This window comes from Pan paniscus, chromosome 14 (genome assembly GCF_029289425.2).
Source record: "Pan paniscus chromosome 14, NHGRI_mPanPan1-v2.0_pri, whole genome shotgun sequence".
NCBI classification, from domain to species: Eukaryota; Metazoa; Chordata; class Mammalia; order Primates; family Hominidae; genus Pan; species Pan paniscus.
In genome coordinates this window covers 112,385,503-112,410,231 of record NC_073263.2, presented here as the reverse complement: position 1 = coordinate 112,410,231, position 24,729 = coordinate 112,385,503, and the positions used below count along the sequence as shown (strand labels likewise).

Below are 24,729 nucleotides of genomic sequence, written 5' to 3'. Positions count from 1 at the left end.
AGTGAGGGAAAATGAGCAGTCTAGGATCAGAGAACGTGGGTTGAACAGTTGCTTGGCACATGGTAGGCACTTGCTAAATTTGTGGAATGCGCTAAATTATTTGAGCCGGAGGCTATCATGGTATTGGTGCTTGGCCACAAAGTCTTAACTTGCCATGTTAGTCACCCACTAGGTGCATTGCTCAGTTATGCTGTAGGCTTTTTTCCCCTATAGGGTTTTTAAATACAAGTCATTTGAAAAGTAAAAAAATGTGGAGAATGGGGCCTCTATTGAGTATTCAATGAGTATTCAGTGCTGGCTTGTGTAAAAGTGCACAGTTGTGCACACTATAGAAAATAGTCTTTGACTATGACGAGTTTACTATAGCTACACAAAGTTTGTGGGGTTTTTTGTTTTTTGAGACAGGGTCTTGCTCTGTTGCCCACGCTGGAGTGCAGCGGCGTGATCTCTGCTCACTGCAACCTCCACCTCCTAGGTTCAAGTGATTCTCCTGCCTCAGCCTTCTGAGTAGCTGGGATTCTAGGTATGCACTACCACACCCAGCTAATTTTTGTAATTTTGTATTTTTGAAACCCCAGTATGGGGTTTCACCGTGTTGGCCAGGCTGGTCTTGAACCCCTGACCTCAGGTAATCCACCCGCCTTGGCCTCCCAAAGTGCTGGAATTACAGGCATGAGGTACTGCGCCTGGCATTACACAAAGTGGTGGTGGTGGTATTGGTGTTTGAGATGGAGACTTGCTCTGTCGCCCAGGTTGGAGTGCAGTGGCGTGATCTCAGCCCTCTGCAACCTCCGCCTTCTGGGTTCAAGCAATTCTCCTGCCTCAGCCTCCCAAGTAGCTGGGATTACAGGTGCCCGCCACCACGCCCGGCTAATTTTTTTGTATTTTTAGTAGAGATGGGGTTTCACCATGTTGGCCAGGCTGGTTTCAAATTCCTGACCTCAAGTGATCCACCCGCCTTGGCCTCCCAAAGTGCTAGGATTACAGGCATGAGCCACTGCGCCCGGCCTACACTAAGTTTTTTAACCCACCAAGCCCTTTAACGTTTTTGTTTAGAATAGTCTGTGCAACAAACAGTTTTGTTAGAAGTCTTGGAACAGCGCAGTCCAATATTTTCTGATTTTGGCTTATTCAATTGTAGGGAAACCGAAATATTTAAATCTGTATAGTGTTAGTCGTCTTTTTGCATTTTTCTATTTCTATCTACCGTCTTTTTCATAAGGACAAGGGAATATGTTATCTTAAATGTCCTTTAAAATTTGCACGGCATTGGGAAAGAGTGACTTAATCTGTTAAAAAACTGGTAACAATGCCATTTGTCGCCATTATAGAATTTCGATTATTCATGTAATATTGAATAGTGTACTGACATGTCTGCGTGTTTTCATTACCCCTCTTGTTTTCGAAGTTGGAGTGCTTAGTGCAGTTGGTGAGAGCGGGAGCCACACTCAACGTCTCCACTACGCGGTACGCGCAGACGCCAGCCCACATTGCAGCCTTTGGGGGACATCCTCAGTGCCTGGTCTGGCTGATTCAAGCAGGAGCCAACATTAACAAACCGGTAAGAGTGCTGGTGATGGACTTGGTTTGCTTTTGCTTTTTCTTTTTGCAGTTATAATTATACACAGCATTGCTTTAAATCGAGGCCTTAATTAGAGTTTGATATCTTTACCTGAGGGCAGACTGGAATTTATGTTTCTTCAGTTGTTTGTGGAGGATAGTAGGCCCTTTCCATAGGAATGCTTTCCGTTCATAGAGTGCTTTCACCTGTTGTGTGATAAACTGATCCAGGGTGATGTGCCCAAGGTTATAGCTGGTAATTAAAGGAGCCTGGCCTTGAGCCCAGGTTTCCTGGCTTTCTACTCATAGCTGCCTTAGCCTCATTTCCACAGATAATTATAAAAACACTTTCATCCTGGGAAAAGCATGGCTATTAAGTCAGCTCCAAAGTGAGCTTCGGATACAAGTTGATGCCTTGATGCAGATAAGTGCTAAGTATCATTTACTAAGTGGGAAGAGTAAGTGACTTGAGGACTTGGTATTTAAACATACTGACAGGAACATAATTGTGCCAGATTTTTCTTCATGGTGTGTTTTCAGTATCATTTCACCTAAACCAAACACACACGCGCTTAGATTGTTAGGTACTTAGTTGTGTGAGACAAGCAGCATCTAATAACCATTAGGTTGTCTGACTGGGAGCAGTCCCTAGACTCAGCATCTTTTGCTGCAGATGGATTAGTCCTTAGACTAATTTATAATTTTCATCTCTTAAGACCTGGGCATGGGCTCTGGGAGCTGGTTTTTATGCCTTATTTACTCCTATCTTTAAATGCTTTATAGTCATCAAGGTCTTGGATGCAAAGTCTTCTTTCTACTTTTCTGTCTTTCCCAAGATTTAATCCTTCATGATAACCAGGTATAAGGTTGTTGCTAGTCCCTCTTCTAAAAACCCAGCTACCCACCTGAGCAGTAAGTAATTGAGAAAGAAGGTGTTTTTAGCCATGATTTAAAACAAGGATCAGTGGGAAAGTGGGGTAAGTTATAAGGCAGTTTGTCCCCTTAAAAGATGTGAAGTAGAAAAGAAAATGTAAGGGAAGGTGGCCAAGAGTTGAGGCCTGTTTGTTACTAAACTGAAATGTGGGATATGGGACAAGTTTTAAGGTTGTGCTGCCACTTCTCTCCTTCCATCTCTGCACGTGTGCCTTTACATAATGTGTATTTCTCTGCTGCTCTGTTGCTTGTCTTCATAAATTCGAGAGTTATGAATTACCTACTCAATACCCTTATGTGCTGGGCAGCACCTTGTGTTTTTCCTTCTTCCCTACCCCTGTCCCCTGGTAGAAAGGGCAGTGTGGGCTTGATTCCTTGGGCAAGTCATTAACTTTGTGGCTCAATCTCCTTATCAGTAAAATACCGTTAATAATTCCATGAATGGCAGTAATTAATAGAATGGAATTTAAGTATATAATTTTTGTAGGTTAATTTTCATCAAATTGTTACATAGCATCTTATTTAGAGAGGACTAGAGAAATTGTCTAACACTGCTTTCCAGACCTTTTTAAATCAAGAAGCCCCCTTTTCAAAGTGTCTTATGGCAGTTCAGTATTTTCAATAGATAAAGAGAGTGAGGCAGAAAGTGTGCTGCTGGGTCCCCCACCTTCCTCTCAGATGCCTCTAGATAACACCTCCTGGAAACCTCTACCACACTCTGCTTCTTCCCAGGCAGAATCCTAAAATCTTTTTCTTTTCAGCCCTCCCTGTATTTGAAGTATCCGGGTAGACATTTCCAAGTCCTCACATGTGCCTAGTGCATATCATTTGGCATTGTTCAGCATCCTGGAATTTCTCCTTAGTGTATCTTAGGTAGTTGTGGTCTGCTGGCATGTGGAGTTTACATCCGAATCTGAGGCATCATCTCGCTCTATTATGTAGTGGGTGAATTTCAACACCTCTTGTTATGGGCACCCAGTGACTCTAGAGGACACAATAGCCCTTTTGTTAGCTCCCCACCCCGCCTGCCTGCTGACTCATCTCCAGGTAGACAGTTTCTGTCATTTCTCATATAAACTCAGGATGCCAGATCCAATCCAGGTTTTTCTCCTTTGTTGTGTCCATTTAATTTTTTGAACCTGTTGATGCAGTGTTTTAAGCCAGTTTCTAGTCTGTTAATCTTTTGGCATGTTAGCTACTAACAGTTCTAAGTTCATTTTCCTCAAAGTTAATACCACAGACTTTTTTGGCAGTCTCTGAGGTGAGCCTGTGAGATTACCAAAGCTCGTATGCTGCCTAGAGGCCTGTGTTCTCGATTTCCCCAAGAGGAAATGAAGTCAGCTTTCCTGTGATTTGTTTTTAGTGAATCTATATTGACTAGCTTTGGTATGTAATTAGCAAACCTTCTCTTTCATATGCCTTTTCTAGAATTTTGCTGGCATTTGATGTTGTCTTCAATTTTTCATATCTAGATTGGAAATGAAATATTTCTTTATGAAAACCCAGGGTGCCCAGCCTGTCTTGAGCATTCTGGCACAGCTCCCAGTTCCCTATAGATCACTCAATTTGCTGTGGCTGCGATGTGACTGGGCTGAGCTGGAGGCCCGGGCACCTTCACCTGGCTCTTTAGTCTTACGTATCTTTTCTCTTGGCTACCTTCTCTCAGGATGTCCGGGCCTTTCTCTAGTGTTTGCTCTGTCCTTAAAGGTTGTCCCTGCAGAGCTTGGTAGTTTTGCTTTTTCATTGTCATCTGTTAATATCCCACCATGACAGACCCTTACTTTTTTGTCTTGTTCCAAGGATAGCTTTAAAGACCTTTTCTCCTTTTTAGCTTTTTTCTTTTTTGGCAAAACTTTATCTAAATCTCAGCTCCAGTTTTCCTGGGAATGTTTTTATGTAATTTTTATTTGTCTTTATTTTGTACTACTTCTCTCCCCTCCTCACCTCTCTTTTGGGGAGGATAGGGCTAGGTTTTCGCTTTTTAAAAAATCCGAGTTGACTGGATAGTTTATAGCCGCATGGTTTTCTGTGTTTCTGTCTTCAAAAATGGATTTTTCTGTTTAGAACTTTACATTGCTTTATAGTCTCTTTAGACCTTTGTGTAAATAAATGTGCACACTTTTCCCTCTACCAAGCACTGGAGCCTTTCATACTCTTATTTTTCAGTAAATTAATCTACCGCTGTTTTTTTTAACTTTGGGTGGCCCTCACCTCATGTTTATTCCTGTGAGTATGAATTGGTGAAGGAGCTTAGCTATTTACTGAGTTTAGGAATGAACTGTTTTCTAAGTGACCCACAGTTGCTGCACTCATTTTTATCTTGGTCTCTTAATTGTGTGGTAGTCTGCGCAGTTCAGCTTCCAGTGAGGTTGCAGTGTGAGTATTCAAGAAGTGTTGCTGTGGAGCCCCCAGGATTTCCCAGTCTTCATTTTCCACCGGAAAGCACTTTCTTCTCTTGATTGCTGTGTCTGATTGCCTTTCCTCTCTCTTGCTTAGCTGATAGCCTATGAAGATGGTCTTTCAGGTTGTTTCATTCATGCAGTGTAGACCTGGGTTGACTGCTGATGTTCACAGTGGCTTTCCTGGGTCTGATCACTTTTCTCTGCCTGTGTGTGTGCCACACCTCACCCCCGCCGCCACCCCACCCCCTCTGCACTTTCTGAAGCAGGAATTTCATTCTTATGAAGCTTGGTTTGCTTTACCTTTGTGTTCTTCTCCCTTTCCTCTAATAAATACTGAAAATAGATTGGGAATATTTAGTAAATATTCCCTCTAGTAAATATTGGAAATAGATCAACTGTTGAACCTCAAGCCATCTTGTCTAAGTTGTGGTCCCACTTCAAGTTCAAAGCAGAAGATTCAAGATCGGCATTGATGATGTTGACTCGGGTTAGCATTGGGGTAGGCACAGAGGAAAGTGGGTAGCTGAGACCATATGTCAGCTATTATGTGCTATTTCTTGGCCTTGATGACTGTTTTAATGTGTGTGGTTGGTTGGCTTGTTTGTTTGGTTACTTACTCTGGGTTTATATAAAACACACGTGCTAAGATCCAGTGTAAAGTGATTTATAAATCACTGTTGAGAGCAATCACGCTGTCACTACTGGAGAGGCCCCAAGATATTTGGTCAATGACCAAATATCTTGGCCCCTCCTGGTTCGTTCTCATCCTCCATTCACGTATAGATTTCTTTGTATTCTGCTTCAGATGTTGCTCAACATGTTTTACTTCAAGAAAGAATGAGAAGGTCTCTGATCTGTGTTAATGACATTACTTCCAAAATGTCAGAAGTTTTGTTCTAAGTATGTGTATATTTTGCTTTTTGTTGTTTCAGGATTGTGAGGGTGAAACTCCCATTCACAAGGCAGCTCGCTCTGGGAGCCTAGAATGCATCAGTGCCCTTGTGGCGAATGGGGCTCACGTCGAGTAAGTGTCTTTCGTTTATTCTTTCCAGCTAAAGATGTAGTTGAGGATGTTTTGTTTAAAGGCAGTACATAAGCAGGAGGCAAAAGTCCTAAAACTTTGTTTTCAAAATTAGTAATGTAATTTTGCCTTTTAGAACAGTTGGTGTTAGTGAGGAAAATTGTGTGGATTAAATTGATCTCTAGAGGAGGGGGTTTAATTTCACAGCAGCCTCAATATTCTTGTCGAGAGAGTGTATTTGAACTGAAAGAACAGTTAACTAATTAGATTTGGAACTTGGCATCATTACTTTGCCACCATTACTTTGCCACTAACTAGTTGTGTCACTGTGGTCTTTAAACTTTTCTTTGCCTAATTTTGATTTCAAAACAAGAAGCTTGGATTGGATTAAAATATCTTTTCAGACCTCTCTGGCTCAGAAGGTTTCTGAAGAAAATTCACTTTTCTAGGTTTTGATTCCCACGTCTTAGCAGATGTGAGAAAGTTATGTTTTAAAGCCCATTGTAACTTAATGGTTGATAGTTCCTTGTAAAATAGGGCTGTTTACATTAAAGACCTCAAGCTTGCTGTAAGCTTCTGGTACCGGTGGCATTATTTTTAACTATCTTTGGTTTTAGCCCAGCTTACATCAGTTAGCTTATTTATGCTTTGATAGGACAATCTTAATGTTTACGTGTAGTCTTTTAGAAAGGAGATCTTATGTGCAAATCATTAGCCATGGCATTATACATTTATTTTAGTTGTTAAATTTATTTGTATTAACTTTTTCTTAAAGATTTATATTATAAAAATTTTTCTTCTGCAGTTCACAGCATTAACAAAATGGATGCGGTTTTCACCCTTAAATGTTGAGTGTAAGCTATAGAGCTATAATAACCAAAATAACCAATATCAGCTTTTTTGTTTTACCTTAAGTGTTATGAATAATTCATGAAAATTAATTATAAACCACATTATTCTAATCAGAAATGTGAACATTTAGACTTTGGAGGAAATAAAACCCACAAAACTAGTTTAACCCTTTGGTTTCCATTTCATTGCTTTGACTCTGTATTATATTGAAAATAGGTCCTAGACAGCAAAACCATACAGGCTAATGCACGATGTGTGTAGGTACCGGAGGCTGTCAATCATCTGTGAATAGCTTAGCTTCTGTTTTGTTAAGTTTATTGGCAAGATTCACCATTAGTTTGGGCTGTGATCCTTATATAGTGATTTAGTATTATAAACATGGCCTCTGTTTACTGTTACATTGCAGGGACTCTCGCGACTTCATGTATAGTTGTGACTAAAGGTAATGTAGAAACAATTGATAGTATGTTTTATATACTAGTAGAACATTGAGATGATTCTCAGTGGATTGCTTTAAAGCAAAGTTATTTGTGCATTTTTCTTAGCTGTAGTTAGATTTAAAACTCATCTTTAATTTTTATAACAAGCTTTCATTATAAAATACGGAGTCATAACATAATTGATTAAATTGCTTGTCATTTATTGAAACAGTGGATAATTAGAAGTTGATATTTTTAATGACTTACTTTCTAAATAATACTCTAATTGGTCCTGAACATTTTATTACAAAGATGTTTTATTCATTTTATGGATAGCTTAATCTTTTCAGCCAATAAATATCACGATGTCCTTTTTTTTAGTAGGTGTCTTTTAAAAAATGAGAATCTTTTATTTACAATTCTGTCCTTGGTTACAGGGCCCTCAAGTGTCTCTTTTCCACCAGGTGTGGCTGAGATGGGCTCAGGTGCCAGTCTGTTTTTCCTTCTCAGTATAAGAGCCACCACTCAAGACCCTGCATTATGGTGACTTCCCTGGACTGAGCTTTCATATTTTTTTTAGAAGAAATATTTAGCCTGAGCTACCTAGCCAAAAACAATTATAAGCCTTTGGCCTGGAGATAGAGCACAAGTAATCATTATTCATTGCTATTGTATATGTGGTTATTTAGTTTTAACATCGAGATAAAATGTCAGTTTTGTCAGTAAGTTAATTTGTAAGTTGCTTCTTGATTTCTGCACATTTTAATAATTTACCCCATTTAGTCCACCAACGTGTAACAGTTTGAATCTCCAAAATAATGGTACTAGGTCTATTTTATTCCCTGTAACGCTGCTCATATGGTAAAGTGTAGTCCTAGCAAATCATAACTGTTTCTTTAAGACGTTCAGGGAGCATAGAATTAACTTATTTAAAGTTACTTTTTTTCATTCAGAATGGACGAGATTATTAACTCTTCATATTACATGCTGTAATATTTAGGAGATAATATAAATTTTTCCTTTTCCTGTGAATAGATTAAAAGCTGCCTTATATCAGTATTATTAAATTCATTTGCTCTTAATTCCTGCTTTGCTTTTTATATATCTGCTACATAAAGTGCCCAAAGTCTTAAATTGTTGTGCTTTTTTGGACATCAGGTACATAATAATAAGGGCAAGTACACCAAGTGTCTGTGGCTAGAATGGTTTGTTATATAACTTACTTGTTAATGTAGGTTGCATCTGTAAGATAACGCATTTCAGCTGCTGTGCATCGTATTAAATTTTCTAGCACCACACGTGAGTATGTTAATGGACTTTCTTTTTCTTTTCTTATTTTAAATCTTGAGTTTTGGTGCCAAGTTTTCTGTGTGTGAGGCTCTGTTTCTGGCTTATATGTTGGTCATTATTATTTGCCATTGTTTACATCTAAAAATTAAAACGCACAGGATTAAATCTAACTTGTGACCAAACTAAATGTTTGTGTACTTTAAAGGACCTAAATCTCTGTGTATGGAGTTTTCAGCAAGTACGTGAAGTTGTCACCATCCTTAATCTTGCTTATATGGTAGTTCCATTTTTCCACTGCCCCCAATATTTGAGTGCTGCTTGCTTGGTGCTCAGGTATTGACTGGAGGAAGAGGATATACTGTTAGAGAAAGATCGTCATCTCATTTTTCTTTTGAGCGATGGAACAAATAACAGCATGACATTAAGTCTTAATGTGATTTTGGACCAAGACTTGAAAACTTGCTGTCTGCTGATAATTAAGAAGACTTTTCACTACTAGCATTGTAAATAGCATTCGGGCTTTGGAATAGCTGTACTTTCAGTAATTTGGTACCAATTACTTTTGGCTGATTTGTGTTGATTTTCTTGAGAGATAAGTGGAGGATGTTTCCATATCAACCAGCTAGTAAAATAGCTTTATGCCACTGAGTAGAAATAAAGAGATTTAGAATGAAACCAGCATGACTTGCATCTCAGGCAGATTTGTAGGTCCATTTTAATACTGCATTATACGGATGCCAGTGTTTAATGGCAGAGTCTCAGAACTTTTCTACAGGAGAGGATTTCTTGAGAAGCCATTTATTCTGTGGTAACCAGATCTTCAGCTGGGCTACATGTATTTTAACTTAATTATTTTTATCTTAACTGGGATCATTAGATAGCTTGAGAAGCATCGATAGCCTTATATAAGCAAATTCAGTGACTCACTCTAGAAAAGTCTCTCTTGCCTAGTTTAGAAAGTAGGCACAGTTGGCTATAATAACAAAGCCTAGAATGTGATGTTAGTAGACTATTCTAATGCCACAAAAAATTCTGCTTCACTTTAATTAAAAGAAATTTTAATTAAAATGGAATTGTCTTAGTTTGGATCATAATTGAACATTTATGACCCACCTTTGTTTGTTTACCATAGAGCCCTGTCTAGAAACCAGATTTTCATTAGGTCAAATACAGGTGATGAGCATATTTAATATTAGTGTTAAATTCATTTGCGACTTTTGCCCTTGGCAAAATGTAACCTAGATTTACTTTTAGCTATTCATTTTGAAATTCGTGGTTTATTTATATTTGTTCATTTTTTTGCCCATCAGAATAATATTTCAGTTCAAAATCTACCAGAATTATGACTCTGAATTCATATTTTCTGATTTTAGGTCCTCTGAATTCTAGTCATGCTCACATCCTACTTTTGCCTCCTCTTTTTTTTTTTTTTTTTTTTTTTTTTAAAAGAGACACAGTCTCACTTTGTCATCTAGGCTAAAGTACAGTGGCATGATTATAGTTCACTGCAACTTCAAACTCCTGGGCTCCAGTGATCCTCCTGCCTCAGATTCTTGAGTAGCCAGGACTGTAGGCACATACCACCATGCCCAACTAATTTTTAAAAATGTTTTGTAGAGATGGGGTCTTGCTGTGTTACCCAGGCTGGTCTCAAACTCCTGGGCTCAAGCAATCCTTCCACCTTGGCCTCCCAGAGCACTGGGTTTACAAGTGTGAGCCACTGTGCAGCCTCCTTTTATCTAATTGTCACCACAGCAGACTTGTCTGGTCTTGGCTATTTTCCGGTTGTTAAGGTGTTTCAGGATGGAGGAATCAGTTCCTGAGATAGCTATTAAGTTCTGCCTGCTAGACAGGGACAGTAAGTGGGTTGATACCATTCTAGACTTGTTAAGAAATTGTTCAGAATTTTGATTGTTTTTCATAGCAGCTTGATTAAAATACAGATTTTAATAATTTCCTTACTACTTTTATAGATAGTGCTTTCAAATAAAACCAGTGATTTCTAAATCCAAATGTCTTTTTCCCTTGCTAAATTATAGCAGGAGCATGCTAAATATTTCATCAAACTACTGGAATGATGGTTTTACATTTTAATGTTTGAAAACATAATTTTGGTTCAATTGCAGTGTAAAACTATCCTCAGTAAGTTTAAACTTGAAAACTTGGCACCAAATTTATTTAGGTAGAAACTCTTTACAAATAGTTTCTTCCTATTATTAACTGAAGAATATATTTAAGAAAGTCTTCATAATTAAATAAGAGTTTGGATACCAAAGGGTTAAAAATACACATGTATTTCTTTTGCTGAAGATATCTTAAGATGTTTGCTAATGTTTTATCTTTACAAATGGACAATTTAGTAATGTTTTTTATCTTTTTTTAATGATTCCATGTATTTGCTTATTTCCATCTAGGAATAGTTACTAATGTATTTGAGATACAGCATACCAAATTTTAAAGTAACCAGAATCGTGAGTTGATGGTTTTTAGTCCATACTGTTAAACTTATGTTGAAATATTGACATATTTAAATTGGCTTCATGCTAAAAAATTACCAAAGGTAATTTAAAAGGCAGTGTTTTAGAGCAGTAGCTCATGGTCAAGGTGGTCACATGACAATGGCTTAAGCTCAGTGTGCTTCTGCACCTTATGTTGTCTATGTATTTTTAATCCAAATGTTGCCTGCAAATATGTGATCCCTTATTATTTAAGTTTCCTGTATTATGAACCATTGCCCGTTTTAAATCACACAGAAGATTCTGAATCTGTAAAAACTACACATGTCAATGTTTTACAGCTACGTAATTCGAATTGACTTGATTTTTTCAAGTAATCCTAGAAAGGGGGAGCATTCCATATAGAAACTGCTGAAACTGCCACAGGTGCTTCTCCGAAAACCTTACAGTTGTGGCATTGAATGTTCAGTATCGCTTCCTTTCTGCACACGAGGCATACTGTTGAGGTATTTGTTGCGGTGATTGGTTTTAACGCTAATCTAGGAATTCAGATAGAGATGCTTTAGATTTGCATGCTTTGCTTACCTAATTTATGATATCTACGTTTCTATTTGTAAACTAACAATAGCTAAGTTGAGATCAGAATTTTAACAGAAATATTATTTATATAAAAATTGTTATCTTTTATTGTCACATGGCATTAACAATAAGAAAACATCCTGAAGGTGATGTGACAACTCAGATTCTAAAAATTTTACTTCAGGTATTTCCTGATCCGTGGTTTTTCAAAATTGAAACAAAGTCGTTCTCATCAGAACGGCTTCTTCTTTGTTCTGGAATTGTGGCACTATAAGTGGAAACTGGTGGGACCCTGGCTGGCTTCAGAGTGGAGCCTAATTTTTAAAGTTCTTTGGGGGAGAATTCTTAGGTATGAATTTTAGTGAAAGTTCTTTGGGGGAGAATTCTTAGATATCAGTTTGAGTGTTTGAAGAGACAGGGTCTTCCTGTGTTGCCTAGGCTGGTCTCAAACTTCTGGCCTCAAGTGATCCTCCTGCTTCTGCTTCCCAAAGCGCCAGGATTATAGGGTTGAGCCACTGTGCTTGGCCTAGAGGTAATAAATTTTAATATTCTATTCAGAATAAGAAAATATAGCATATAAGCATTTGTATCTTTAGTAAAGTTAATGCCAGTTTGATTTTTTTTGTTTGCAAGTTACTTAGCAGAACATGTAATTCACAGTAAAGATGATTCTGTGTTGTACCACATTTTAATATTCCTGTTTTGAAAGAATAGTAGAGAGAAAATGGGTGGGCTGCTCAGTGATTGCTTTTCGTAGTCTTGGTGAATGTTACAGGAGATTGAATTTATAGATAAAAGCACAGTCATCATAGTTTCCACAGTACATTGCAGCACATTTAGCTTGCTAGCCTAAAAATCTGATCATGCTGAGTTTCTTTTAAAGAAAGTTAATTTTAGAACTTCAAACTAGAACCAGTTTGAATCTCAAGTTGACCGTTGTCTGAGTTTTAAAAATCTCTTCCCATTTTCAAAGATTTTTCAAATGGATGTAGGAGAGGACCAAGGAGGTAGGCTATAGCTGTAGAACGACACAGTCCTATTTTCAGAAACGAACAGACACACGTTTTAGGTCAGGCACAGCCCATGTATCCAGGTGCATCAAACTGGGGATGCTAAGTTCAAAAGTGCGTCTGTTTTGAAGATTTCATCTGAAAATAATGTGTACACCTTCATTACTACCAGTTTGCATTCAAAATAGTTGTTGAGACTCTTTAAACTCTTCTGGATACTTGAATTTTCCCTTTGGAATAGTGTGTAAACACAGTCCGGATGAACTTTACTACTGATACCTCACTTGAGGTTGACAGGAGTGGCCAGCAGTTAGTGCCTATGGTCATGTAATACACTAAGTCAATACCTGTGGAGTGAAATCCGGTCTCTATAAAAAATACAGAAAAAATGGCTGGACGCAGTGGCTCTCGCCTGTAATCCCAGCACTTTGGGAGGCTGAGGTGGGTGGGTCACCTGAGGTCAGGAGTTCAAGACCAGCCTGGCCAACATGGTGAAACCCCGTCTCTACTAAAAATACAAAAAATTAGCTGGGTGTGGTGGTGGGCGCTTGTAATCCCAGCTACTCGGGAGGCTGAGGCAGGAGAATCTCTTGAACCTGGGAGGCAGAGGTTGCGGTGAGCCGAGATCACGCCATTGCACTCCAGCCTAGGCAACAAGAGTGAAACTCCGTCTCAAAAAAAAAAAAAAGAAAAACTAGTTGGGTATGGTGTTGTGTACCTGTGGTCCCAGCTACTCAGGAGGCTGAAGTGGGAGGAGCACCTGAGCCCAGGAGGTAGACGAGGCTACAGTGAGCTGTGATTGCACCACTGCACTCCAGCCTGGGTGATGGGAGTGAGACCCTGTTTAAAACAGACAGACAAAAAAACCTGTGGATTGAAGGGTAAAGGATGGAGTATTTGAAAAGTACTATGACAGAACAAAGTACTGCAAGTACTAGAGTTGAGTGCGGATGGAGACAGAACCTGTAAATCAAGTGTTTCATTTACGTGCTCAACTCCTACTGAATTTTAGCAATTAAAACATGAAAATTGAAATATTGGTTAACAAATGAAAATAGAATTTAAAGACCTGAACTTCTTTTATGATCTTTAATGATTGTTTGTTCTAATCTTTGACTTGGAAACCCAAATTATTTTCAGTCTAACGTACTTGAAATTTAACTATTAAAAAAGTTTGAGGAACTCAAACTTTGAAGTTAGGGCTCCTTTTGTCCAGATAAAGCACATTGCCTGGTTTATTGTAAGGCACTTAGAACATGTAACCAAAAACACTCAATTTAGGAATAGGAATGATTGTTTTACAGCTAAGTGCTCTCTCAGGGTCTTTTGTTTTACACCCCTCTCAAGTTTACCTTTAGATATTTTTCTTGTTGTTTAATATTTTGTGACAGATTTGGCAACTTTTAAAAAGTTGTTTGAATTGAATAGTGCATAAAATTAATAGATGTTTTTCAGAAAATCCATTATTAAGAATAGAGGAATGAGGAGAAATATTCGTCCTAAAGAGAATCAAAACCACAATGAGAGACTGTCTTACCCCCGTTAGAATGACAGTTACCAAAAGACAGTAACAAATGCTGATGAGAATGCAGAGGCAAAGGAACGTTTAAACACTGTTAGTGGGAATGTAGACTTGTACAACCATTATGGAGAAGAGTATGGAGGTTCCTGAACAAACTAAAAATAGAACTACCATATGATTCAGCAGTCCCACTACTGGGTATATATCCAAAAGAAAATCCATATATGGAGACATCTGCACCTGCCATGCTCATTCCAGCACTATTCACAGTACCCAAGATTGGAATCAACCTGTGTCTGTCAGCAAATGAACAGATAAAATGTGGTATATATACCCTGTGGAATACTATTTGGCCATTAAAAAAAACAAAATTCTGTAATTCTCAGCAACATGTATCATCTTAGAAGACATTATGTTAAGTAAGCCAGGCACAGAAAGATAAATACTCCATGTACTGTACTTATGTGGAAGGTAAAAAAGATCTCATAGAAGTAGAGAGTGGCTCATGCCTCTAATCTCGGTGCTTTAGGAGTCTGAGGTGGGAGGATCGCTTGAGGCCTGGAGTTTGAGACCAGCCTGAGCAACATCTCTCAAAATTAAAAAAAAAAAAAAGTAGCCAGGCCTGGTAGCACATGCCTGTATACCTGCTACTTGGGAGGCTGAGGCTAAGGAGGATCCCTTAGCCCAGGAGTTCCAGGGTGTGGTGAACTATGATTGTGCCTCTGCACTCCAGCTGGGGCAACAGGGAGATACTCTGTCTCTTTAAAAAACAGTGGTTACTAGATGGAAAGATAAATTCTAGTGTTACCTTGCAAGCTGTAGGGTGACTACTTAACAGTAACTTTTTATTTTTTTTGTATGGCTAATTCAGTACAAATGGAAAGTGTTTGAGGTGATGCATATGCAATTATGCTGGTTTTTTTTTTATCCCTATACATTGTATTGGAGTTTACAATGTACCCCATAATAAAGGATAGAGGAACATTTACAGTATCATCTATTTGGTTAAATGTTATTCAGCAGTTCTGGCCTGCTGCCTTTTTTTGTATGACCTATGGCCCAAGAATGGTTTCTACATTTTTTAATAGTTGAGCAAAAATCAATAGAATAATATTTTCTAATACATAAAATTAGATGAAATTTCAGTTTCAGTGTTCATAAATAAAGCTTTATGAGAGCCATGCTCAATTGCCTTGAGGCTGCTTTCTGCCTACAACAAAAGAATTGAGTAGTTAGGACTGAGAATGTATGGTCTCCAAAGTCTAAAATAATTACTACATAGTCCTTTTTAGAAAAGTGCCTTCTGGATTAGATGATCCTTAATGATCATTTCAGGCCAATTTCTATAATGTGCACTACACAGTTGAGTGACCACTTGCAAGATTTTTAATGTGAGCAGGGATAGTAGAGATGATGAATGCAGGTAAGGAGAGGAAATGAGAATGAGGACTTTCAGGGACAAGAGATGGTGGTGTCATTTTGTGTTGTGTTCCTGAGTCAGGTACCAACAGATTTCCTCTGAGTAGAATATAAATGCTAACAAGTTAAACTGTATGTTGTATACATTCAGCCCTTGGTAACAAGGAAAATGATAGAGTTGAAATGTTCTTGTACCTCACTAGAAGCAGAGAAAGGGTGCTGGATATTTCTGTTTCCGATAATGCTGCATAGATAGTGCCACTTAAATGTAGAGCAAAATTACAGTCTCCTCTAAGTAATTCCTCCAGTTACCATGTGTCCTAGATTCCGATACCTGTCCAATACAATTTCTAGAACTTTTTCACCTCCCCATCATGTCTACCTTCTAGTGCCCCAAAATTATGTGAGATGCTAGAAGTTGTTTGACCTGTGATTGTTCTTGCTTCCTTGGTCCTTACGTACGAGTACGTAGCATGATTGGGCCAGAATCCGTCTTTTGAGCTCTTTTAGTAAAGTAAGTTTTGAGATAATACCTAAGACCACATGGAAATTTGGTTGGTCTAAGTAGAGGACAAGCACATATTTAACTACTTTTGGCAGGGGAAAAAGTGAAGTGGGAGAGCTTACCAGTGCTACCTATGTGTAGGCTGACACTCTGAAACTTCACAGTCTCCAGGAATCTCCATATGTTGGCACTGTTTTGTTGATTATTTTTCTATAAGGTTATATTTCTTTGGAAGATCAGTAAACTTGCTGTTCTAACCCAAATTCAGTGTAGTCTTCAGCTTCTGAATAAGGAATAAAGGAATCGAATGTGCTTTGGATGTTCTTTTAACAATTTCAGAATGTTGGCATGCCCTTTGAGCATCTAAACTTCCCTCAGCGAATTGGTATTTATTTATTTATTTAGAGAGAGAATCTTGCTCTGTTGCCCAGGCTGGAGTGCAGTGGTGTGATCTCGGCTCACTGCAGCCTCTGCCTCCCAGGTTCAAGCGATTCTCCTGCCTCAGCCTCCCAAGTAGCAGGGACTATAGGCATGTGCCACCACCACACTCAGCTAATTTTTTGTATTTTTAGTAGATACAGGGTTTCACCATGTAAGCCAAGCTGGTCTCAAAGCTCCTGACCTCAGGTGATCCACCTGCTTTGGCCTCCCAAAGTGCTGGGATTACAGGCGTGAGCCACCGTGCCCAGCATGGTATTTATGATTCTAAGTGCCATTTCAAAAATCTGTTTGCTCTTTTTTATTCTGTGGTCCACTAAAGAGTAATCTTTACTGTGGGCTTTATTTCATATTTTTATTTGTCCTAATACTAAGCGGTAGCTTCTCATTTCTCTGTTTCTTGATTTTGGAGAGCAAGTCTGTGCTTATCTATAGAAATAATCAGTTTGTAAACTTACGTTCTCCTTGAAGAGTTTTTGAATTTTCATGTGGCAACTTATTTTTCTGTTCACATTCTTGACAGAATAGACCCTCCCAGGTCATCTGCACTTCTGATATCTTTTGAAAGTGAAATATACCATTTAAAAAAAGTCCAGCTATATGATGAAGCTGTCACATAATATTAGTATATTTTCTATTTCAATAACAAGGTGATCTGATTTTGTACAAAGTATAATTAATGTAATACAATCTGCCCAAACTTTGGTGCTTCCTTTTCATTTAATTCATATATCAAAATAAAAATATTATGCAATACTAGAAAATACTCATGGCCATTCATAGCCATGCAGTCTTACCGGCTAATAAAAATAGCGACTTTAGTCTGTAATAGTCCTGCACATAGCTGCCTTATATTTTTAATTTTGTTGGTTTCTGAGATTCTCAATTCTCTTTTATATCTGATCAAATAGGATTTGGGTCTTTTTTCAAAAGGTATAATACATTTATCTTATGCTTTAAAAAGTAGAGACACGTTTAGCGAGTGTCCGTGCACACTTTTCATTTCTGAGGTCAGAGCTTTATGATGTCTGGAAATAACGAATACAAGGCTATTGTTAGTCCTTATAAATAAGAAAATATTATTTGTCCCTAATTCTGTAGTTTTCACTCTCAAATGCGGGGGGTTTTTTTTGTTTTTTGGTTTTTTTTTTTTTTTTTTTTGCGTTAACAGTAACCCCAAGAAAGGCATCAGGGTTCTGGATTGGTTGTTTGAGTGACACAGCACAAGGCCTTTATTTCATCATGCTTTTGCTGTGGATGTAGTGTAGCTTGCTGAACAGGTATGGAAGCTGTCTTTGCTGTTAAGTACTTCTCCCGTTTGTTTATCAACCTGCAGCTAACAGGATGTCTGCTTTTTTACAGGTTTATTTCACAGAGCAGTGTACATTCTTGTCTTCCAGGGGAACTTCAACATGGAGTTACTTTTGATCCCTCAGTTTTAATTCAGTGTCTAAAGGTTTACAAGTTCAACTTACTCTATTTTATTCAGCTCTTTCACTTACTCTGCCATCACTTCCTACTTGAATCTGAGTTTTAGCTACTGTAGAGGTCTCAGACCTTTCCTTTTTAGTACTATTAGCCAGGTAAAACTTTGGTTCTTGTGAGTGGTAGGGATGAGTTTTTAGGACAGTATTCAAAGCCTTTTTAAAGGAACCAACTACTCAAATGCTCTACAATGCCAAAAATACAATACTCCTGCAGGTTTTTCCAAGCAAGGCCAAAACAATCAAAATCCGACAGAAAAACACAGCTGTTCAGCTCTGGAATCTGATGATAGGCTACTTTTTAATGTCAGGACATCCTTCTAAACTTCCACTTACAGTGTCACATGTAAGCATGAAGGCTGGCTCGTTGGTGAGCCATTGCTTTGTTTTTAGGAAGACAGTTATGAATGCCATGGACAATCTCAGTACATGTTGTTTGTTATGATTTTATTCACGCTAAAGGAATGGGTATTAAAATTAAGTGCATATAATATAGAATTCAGTTTCAAGTCTGAAGTTAGCATAAATTTAGATTCTTCAGACTAACATAAAACATGATTTTGAGAAGTTAAATAGGAAGATGCCTTTTTTAGAAGTTTAGCATATTTAGTTTATCTCCCAAATCTTGCTTAGAAATCAAATGTATATAAGAGAAGTTAGTTACAGAGCTAGATTGATTAACTACTTCTTTAATGAAGATTTGCTATGAATTTGTTTACTCTTTCATACCACCTTCAGAGATAGCTAGTCAGTTCAGCAGGAGCAGAGACCAGGTTAGCACGCGGATGGGGTGTAATTCAGTGTTTTTGTGTTGTACAGCCTGAGAAATGCCAGTGGCCTGACAGCAGCAGACATTGCACAAACCCAGGGTTTCCAAGAGTGTGCCCAGTTTCTCTTGAACCTCCAGAATTGTCATCTGAACCATTTCTATAACAATGGCATCTTAAATGGGGGTCATCAGAATGTATTTCCTAATCATATTAGTGTGGGAACAAATCGAAAGAGATGCTTGGAAGACTCAGAAGCCTTTGGAGTAAAGAAAGCTAGAACTGAAGGTGAGACCGCTTTGTGGGTGGGAAGAGCACACTTATTTTTCCTTTCTGTAATATGTTTTCTTTTTATGGCTGAGCGCACCTTCGAGATGAGACCTTCACTTCAGGTGGTAATGCGCCTGGTGGATTGTGCGGTGACGGTGGAGATTTCTCCTGTACTGCCACTGCGAAGATGGGACACTTAACAAAAGGGAATGTGAGGGAAATACTGATGGCCCAAGTGTAAATGTCTATGTGGAACTTTTTGAGCACCCATGTTTACCTCCCGTGAATTAGATTTTTTAATTTGTTGTATCTGTTTGAAATATGTCTATTAAAGAAAATCTGCCACTGTGCCTGAATTTTTTTTTTTTTTTAATTTGCTTCTTGTAAATGTTCCTGGGCTTATAAAAATTGCTGATGGTCTGGCAGTAAAACATTTTCACATTCGGGAAGGTGAATGTTTTCTGTACTATTTCTGTACTATGATTTGACCTCAGCGGTCTCTGTACCTCACATGTGTGTTGACTTATCACAGCAAGATCTGGTGTATAATGTGATCTTGAGGATTTAAGTCCCTAAGGTAAGTTATTTTCATTGTAAGTATTCTCCCACCTTTTTTTTTTTTTTTTTTTTTTTTTTTTTTTTTTTTTTTTTGCTCTGTCACCCAGGCTGGAGCACAATGCTGTGATCTCGGCTCACTGCCACCTCCAGCTCCCAAGTTAAAGCAATTCTCCTGTCTCAGCCTCCCAAGTAGCTGGGATTACAGGTGCATGCTATCACACTGGGCTAATTTGTATTTTTAGTAGAGAAGGGGCTTCACCATGTTGGCCAGGCTGGTCTTGAACTCCTGGCCTCCAGTAAGCCACCTGCCTCGGCCTCCCAAAGTGCTGGGATTACAGGCATGAGCCACTGTGCCTAGCCGGTTTTTTGGGTTTTTTGTTTTGTTTTTTTTTTGTTTTTTTTTTAAGGTAGGTTTGAGTTTGCAAATAAGCAGAGTCAGCCAATCACTCTTGAAGTTGAAAACATCTCCCTTTCCTATAGGAAAATCATCTATATCTATATATAAGATGTCTTAGGCCAGTTGTCATGGCTCATACCTGTAATCCCAGCACTTTGGGAGGCTGAGGCAGGAGGATTACTTGAGCTCAGGAGTTCGAGACCAACCTGGGCAACATAGTGAGACCTTGTCTCTATTAAAAAAAAAAAAAAAAAAAAAAGTCTTAATAAGGTAAATGTGATAGCTTGGCAGGCATATTTAGTGAACTTAGGGGGAGAGGTGGGAGTGTAAAGCAGACTATGAGCTCAGATTTGCTGAGTATAAGCACAAAGTTTTGCCCGTTAGTTTAAAAAAAAAAAAAAAACCGTGCAAGTTATAGCATAAGGAAAACTGAGTGACTATCAGTTAATCACTTAAAAATCTAGAGATTTTGGTTAACTTTAAATTTCATGAACCAACATCATCTTTTCTACCTTATTTAATGAGTGTGTCCAAGTGAAACATTTTTTCCCTATAAAGTTGATAAAATGTCAGTATTATGTACTTCACAACTGTTTATATCTTGTCACCATAAAAATTCCTGTGATAAGACTTTTTATAGTAATGTATGAACTTAACAGTTTTATCAAATTCAAGATTTTTATGAGTTAAGCATTTCTGGAAAGATGCTAAAATCATAAGCATGACATGAAGATCTGTATAAAATTCAAAATGGTCTTTTTTAATGGTGATGTATTCAGCATTGTCATTTATTTGTACCATGTTTTAATATATTTTTTCTAATGTAGTTTCAACGCCTTTTTAAGAGCATCCACTTTTTAAAAAAATCCTTTGTCATTTCCTTTAATTAAAGCCTGGTTAGTATTGTAGAGTGGCCTCATGCACAAATTGTACATGTCTGTCCCTATATGTCACTGTATAGTCTAAATGTCCTTGAAAAATGATCTATGCTTTATTTTCTCTTATTGCTGATAAATCTTAAATTGTTTAGTATTTTTAAAAAGAGATCACTTAACATGCTAATTGGACTCAAAATGCACCTAGAAGAGTTCGTAAAACTAGTCTCAGAGTTTCTAAGGTCAGTTGAATTGGCCAATACCACATTGCTTAATTACCCTGAAAAGCATTTCTGAGGATTCCTTGTTTCCTAATCCTCGTTAACTACATAAATTTGGTTTAAAGAGTCCTGCTGACTTTCGGAGGTTTTATTTTCTTCCTTTAGAAGGAGGATTTGTTTTGGTTGACCAGTGATTAGAAGTTCACATTTTGCACATATTAAACTCACCATGCAGCCTTCCCAAACTATACATTCCTGGTCCCAAGCCCGAGGGTGCTAATTTAGACAAAATATGGTTGGAGCCGGCACTTCTGCTTAAGTGTTGCAGGTAATACGTAGACCTAACAGGTTGAGCCACTGTTGCAGGTACACAGTACATGACTGATGTTTCTGTGATTATCACAGTTGAAATATTTCAGCCAAGATGCACATTACTTCAAAGCTGCTCATCCCTGGTTTTCCTAATTTGTATACTGACCATGACTTTACTAATTTCCTGGAACTTCTGATGGTTCTGTCTTTTATGTAGTTGACAGTCCTTAGATTTGCCACACTCGTCACAAGAGTGTGTTTATTTTTTGTGTGTGTGAGCATAGACGGGCATCTTTAGCTCACCTACACTCCCACCACTCTCTTCCCTGTGGGAAAAGGTGATTTTTTTGCCCCCCTTTTACCATTATATACTGAAAGTGATGTCGTCGGGTATTGGGAGTCATTCTTGGTCATTAAAACAGGATTTTTTTTTCTGCCAGTTACCTGAATGTTCTACATGAAATTGTTCTTGGTTTCAATAGATATATAATTATTTCCATATTAACTGACCAGTTTTTTAGTTTTGAATTAAAGATATGTTGCTTTAGTTTTCGTTGTAATTTCTGGCATCTTGTTTTGATTTTGTTTAAATGTGTGTTTTAAGTTTTGCTTAATCTGAATTATTTTATTAGGTTTTTGGTTCTCATGCCAGAGTAAAAGAAATGATAAATTCTTTTTTCCTCATTTAACACATGTATATAAAATACTTTGAGTAACTTCACATATAAAAATATTTAGAAGAGTTTAAGCTGGGTTTTTTGTTTTGTTTGGCTTTAAAAGCAAAAAAAGTTACAGGTGCCAGGGATAATATCTTGGCTGCATAACTTGTATCTTACCAATAAAACTTAGTGCGTTCTGTTTTCCTAGAATTTTAAGAGTTACAAATATTGATGCTTTTAGTGTGGAATTTATATTTACAAAAGTAATTACTTCCAGAAAGTTTTCTGGCTAAGTCACCTCTTAAGGAGATCCCTGTAAAATTCACCCTTTAAAAAAGAAAAAGCCAAAACACTTTGGAATCCTGAGTCTGAATGTTAACCATTCTTCCCCACAAAAAGTAGTGTCTGCTTTTAGTAAACTACTTTCAAGTATTTTAAATTGGAGGAATTTTCTTTTGGAAGCTGTTGATGTAAAAGATCTTAAGTGAAGAAGAAAGACTTGGCCTTTTGTATTGCTTGAATATTAACTGTCTTGGAAGGAAGTTATGCTACAAGAAGTCATACTTTCATGAAATTATTTGCATCTGTATCAAATGCAGTTTAGTCAGAACATAAGACATAATAGGTGTGGACATGAACTCTGGAGGGTGAAATAAAATGCACAGTTACTTAAGCAGTCTGTTTTGATGGAAAGTATCTTGGGATAATACTTTCCTCAGTGTTGGATTTTGTTCATTTTAGATGGTGCAAGGAAGTATCTTTAAATTTTTTTTTGTTTGTTTTTATCAATCATTTGCTCTGATGGTATGATGCATGGGCTTCAGGACTCCAGCTGCACCACTGTATAAAACTCAGTTGAGGTTTGCTAGCGTTCTTGGTTAATCTTCAGGAATAACCCAATACAATTATTTTTATATGTACTCCTTGGAAACTGTGGTCAAGTTTTTCAATGATCTTGGTTAGAAAACAATGCCAGTCCCTTCCATGAGTGAAAACTTGATTTTGCTGATTGATAATTGTTTTGGATGGAGCTCTAGAGTCGTGGGGAAGAAGCAGGGGAACACAGTGAGTTTAAAAACTGACCCAATAACTTCAATTTCACAATTGGGACATTTGCCCCAGAAGTAGGCTGTGGTGACAGCAGATCTCAAGCGTCAAACTGACTTCACAGCTCGGTTTTAATCACATAGGCATATTACTGATCTTAGAATCTCATTCATACTGTGAAGGTATTGAATATAAAAACACCTTACAGAAAAAAGTATCTACAACATGATGATTTAAAGGTAGAATTACTGGTGGAAAGTTTTAACACTTTCCCAGAGTGGATTTAACCCGGATAAAGGATCTCTGCCTTTTGTCCTTAGCTGTTCGTGTCGAGCAGGGTTAAAGACTTGGTAAAGGAGGGCAGATATGACCAGCTGGTTTGTTAAATGATAGATGTTTATTGCTTGAAACTTGAGAGGAAATAAAATGCCTCCCAGGAGTAAATTTGTAATTTAGTTCCTTCTAGTTTAGTTACATATTATAGCACTTTAACTCCTGACGTCCTTACTGTTTTCAGATTTGCAGTATATTTGTTTATAAAAATGTGGCCAGGATGATAGAACACACCTACCTAATTGTGTTCAAATAAGGAGTGATTGTTTTTTCTTGATCCCTGAAGATGTGACGTCTTGAAATACAGTCTGAATTACACTTCCAGTCCAGACAGTGTCTGCGTTTTCCACTGTTAAAAGTCTCCATTTGAGCAAACCTCATGGGCCTGAGTTGTCCTCAGCACAGTTGTGGACACTCCAGTGGGAAGCAAAACCAAGACTGGCACACTTGATCACAAGCCGCTTTTGTATTATTTGAGCCAAACCCCCAGTCCCCCCCCCGGTCTTTCCAGATCACTCAGTGCCCTTGTCTGTCCTTTGTCGCTGCTGCTTCCTGCTGCCTGGAGTCATCCCAACCCTCTGCACTGCTGGAATCTGGGCCCTGGCGGGTCCCGCGAAAGGTCACCTCGTAATAGAAAAACAATTTGGTTTTAACAGGACCTTAAAAAGTTGAGTAAAATGTGCTCTACAGCAGAACAAAGAATAGTTCCAGGTAATGGCTGGTGGGAAACCAGGAAGGCAGAGTGTCTTTCCTTGCTGCCTTAATGAGAGGACATGGAGGCTTCCCCAGTGGAAGCAGCAGCAGGATGCACTCAGTTCAGTGGAAAGGCCACAGGCGGGAGGGGTCCTGGGCCATTTGGCCACCTCTCAGGGGTTATGGGTCAACACCTGGGACCCTTCCACACAGCACCTAGAGGCACAGTAAAAGGTAGATTACTAATCTAGGTCAGGATCTCAAGCTTCACCTGAGTTCATTGGGTGAAACTACTTGGCAGTTTCTGACTTGTAAAATGTCTCCTGATTTAGTCTTGGGGAATATAACCAGTATGGCTTGGGTCTTGGGAGTAATGTCCTGCTGGCTGATTGGAGCACTTTATATCCCAAAGTATGACTGTTTATAGAGTGCTTTTTGGTTTTTTATGTAAAGATTAAAGTTGTGATCAGGCATTTTTCCTAAGCCTTACATGTATCTGCAGGCATGCCTGGCAATTACAGTCCTGTTTTCCTGTGCGTCAGTATGAGTGGTGCACTGGAGTGTCTTCACTCCACCTGGTCAGCACTCCCATAAGCCTCTGTAGTGGCACGACCTTGGTGTCCAATTGCATTACTTCTGTAATGCAGCAGACCTTCCCGGACTTGAAACTAAGACTTTTTTCATGGTTTCAAGCTGCTTGATCCTGA

General features: G+C 38.2%; 1 protein-coding gene across 4 annotated transcripts in view; it reads left to right on the top strand.

Moving 5' to 3' along the window:
* The window catches only part of ANKRD10 (ankyrin repeat domain 10), a 36,709-nt gene that overhangs the window by 3,233 nt on the left and 8,747 nt on the right, over nucleotides 1-24,729 (top strand). For 2 of the 4 annotated variants that reach the window (XM_034936991.3, XM_034936993.3), the window contains exons 2-4: nucleotides 1,409-1,561; nucleotides 5,828-5,919; nucleotides 18,710-18,945. In XM_034936991.3, the coding sequence (XP_034792882.1) occupies nucleotides 1,409-1,561; nucleotides 5,828-5,919; nucleotides 18,710-18,945 (481 nt within the window). Of the gene's footprint in view, nucleotides 1-1,408; nucleotides 1,562-5,827; nucleotides 5,920-17,768; nucleotides 17,863-18,709; nucleotides 19,278-24,729 lie in introns of those variants that run through there. The other 2 variants (XR_004666021.3, XM_034936994.3) reach the window with 2 other exon arrangements.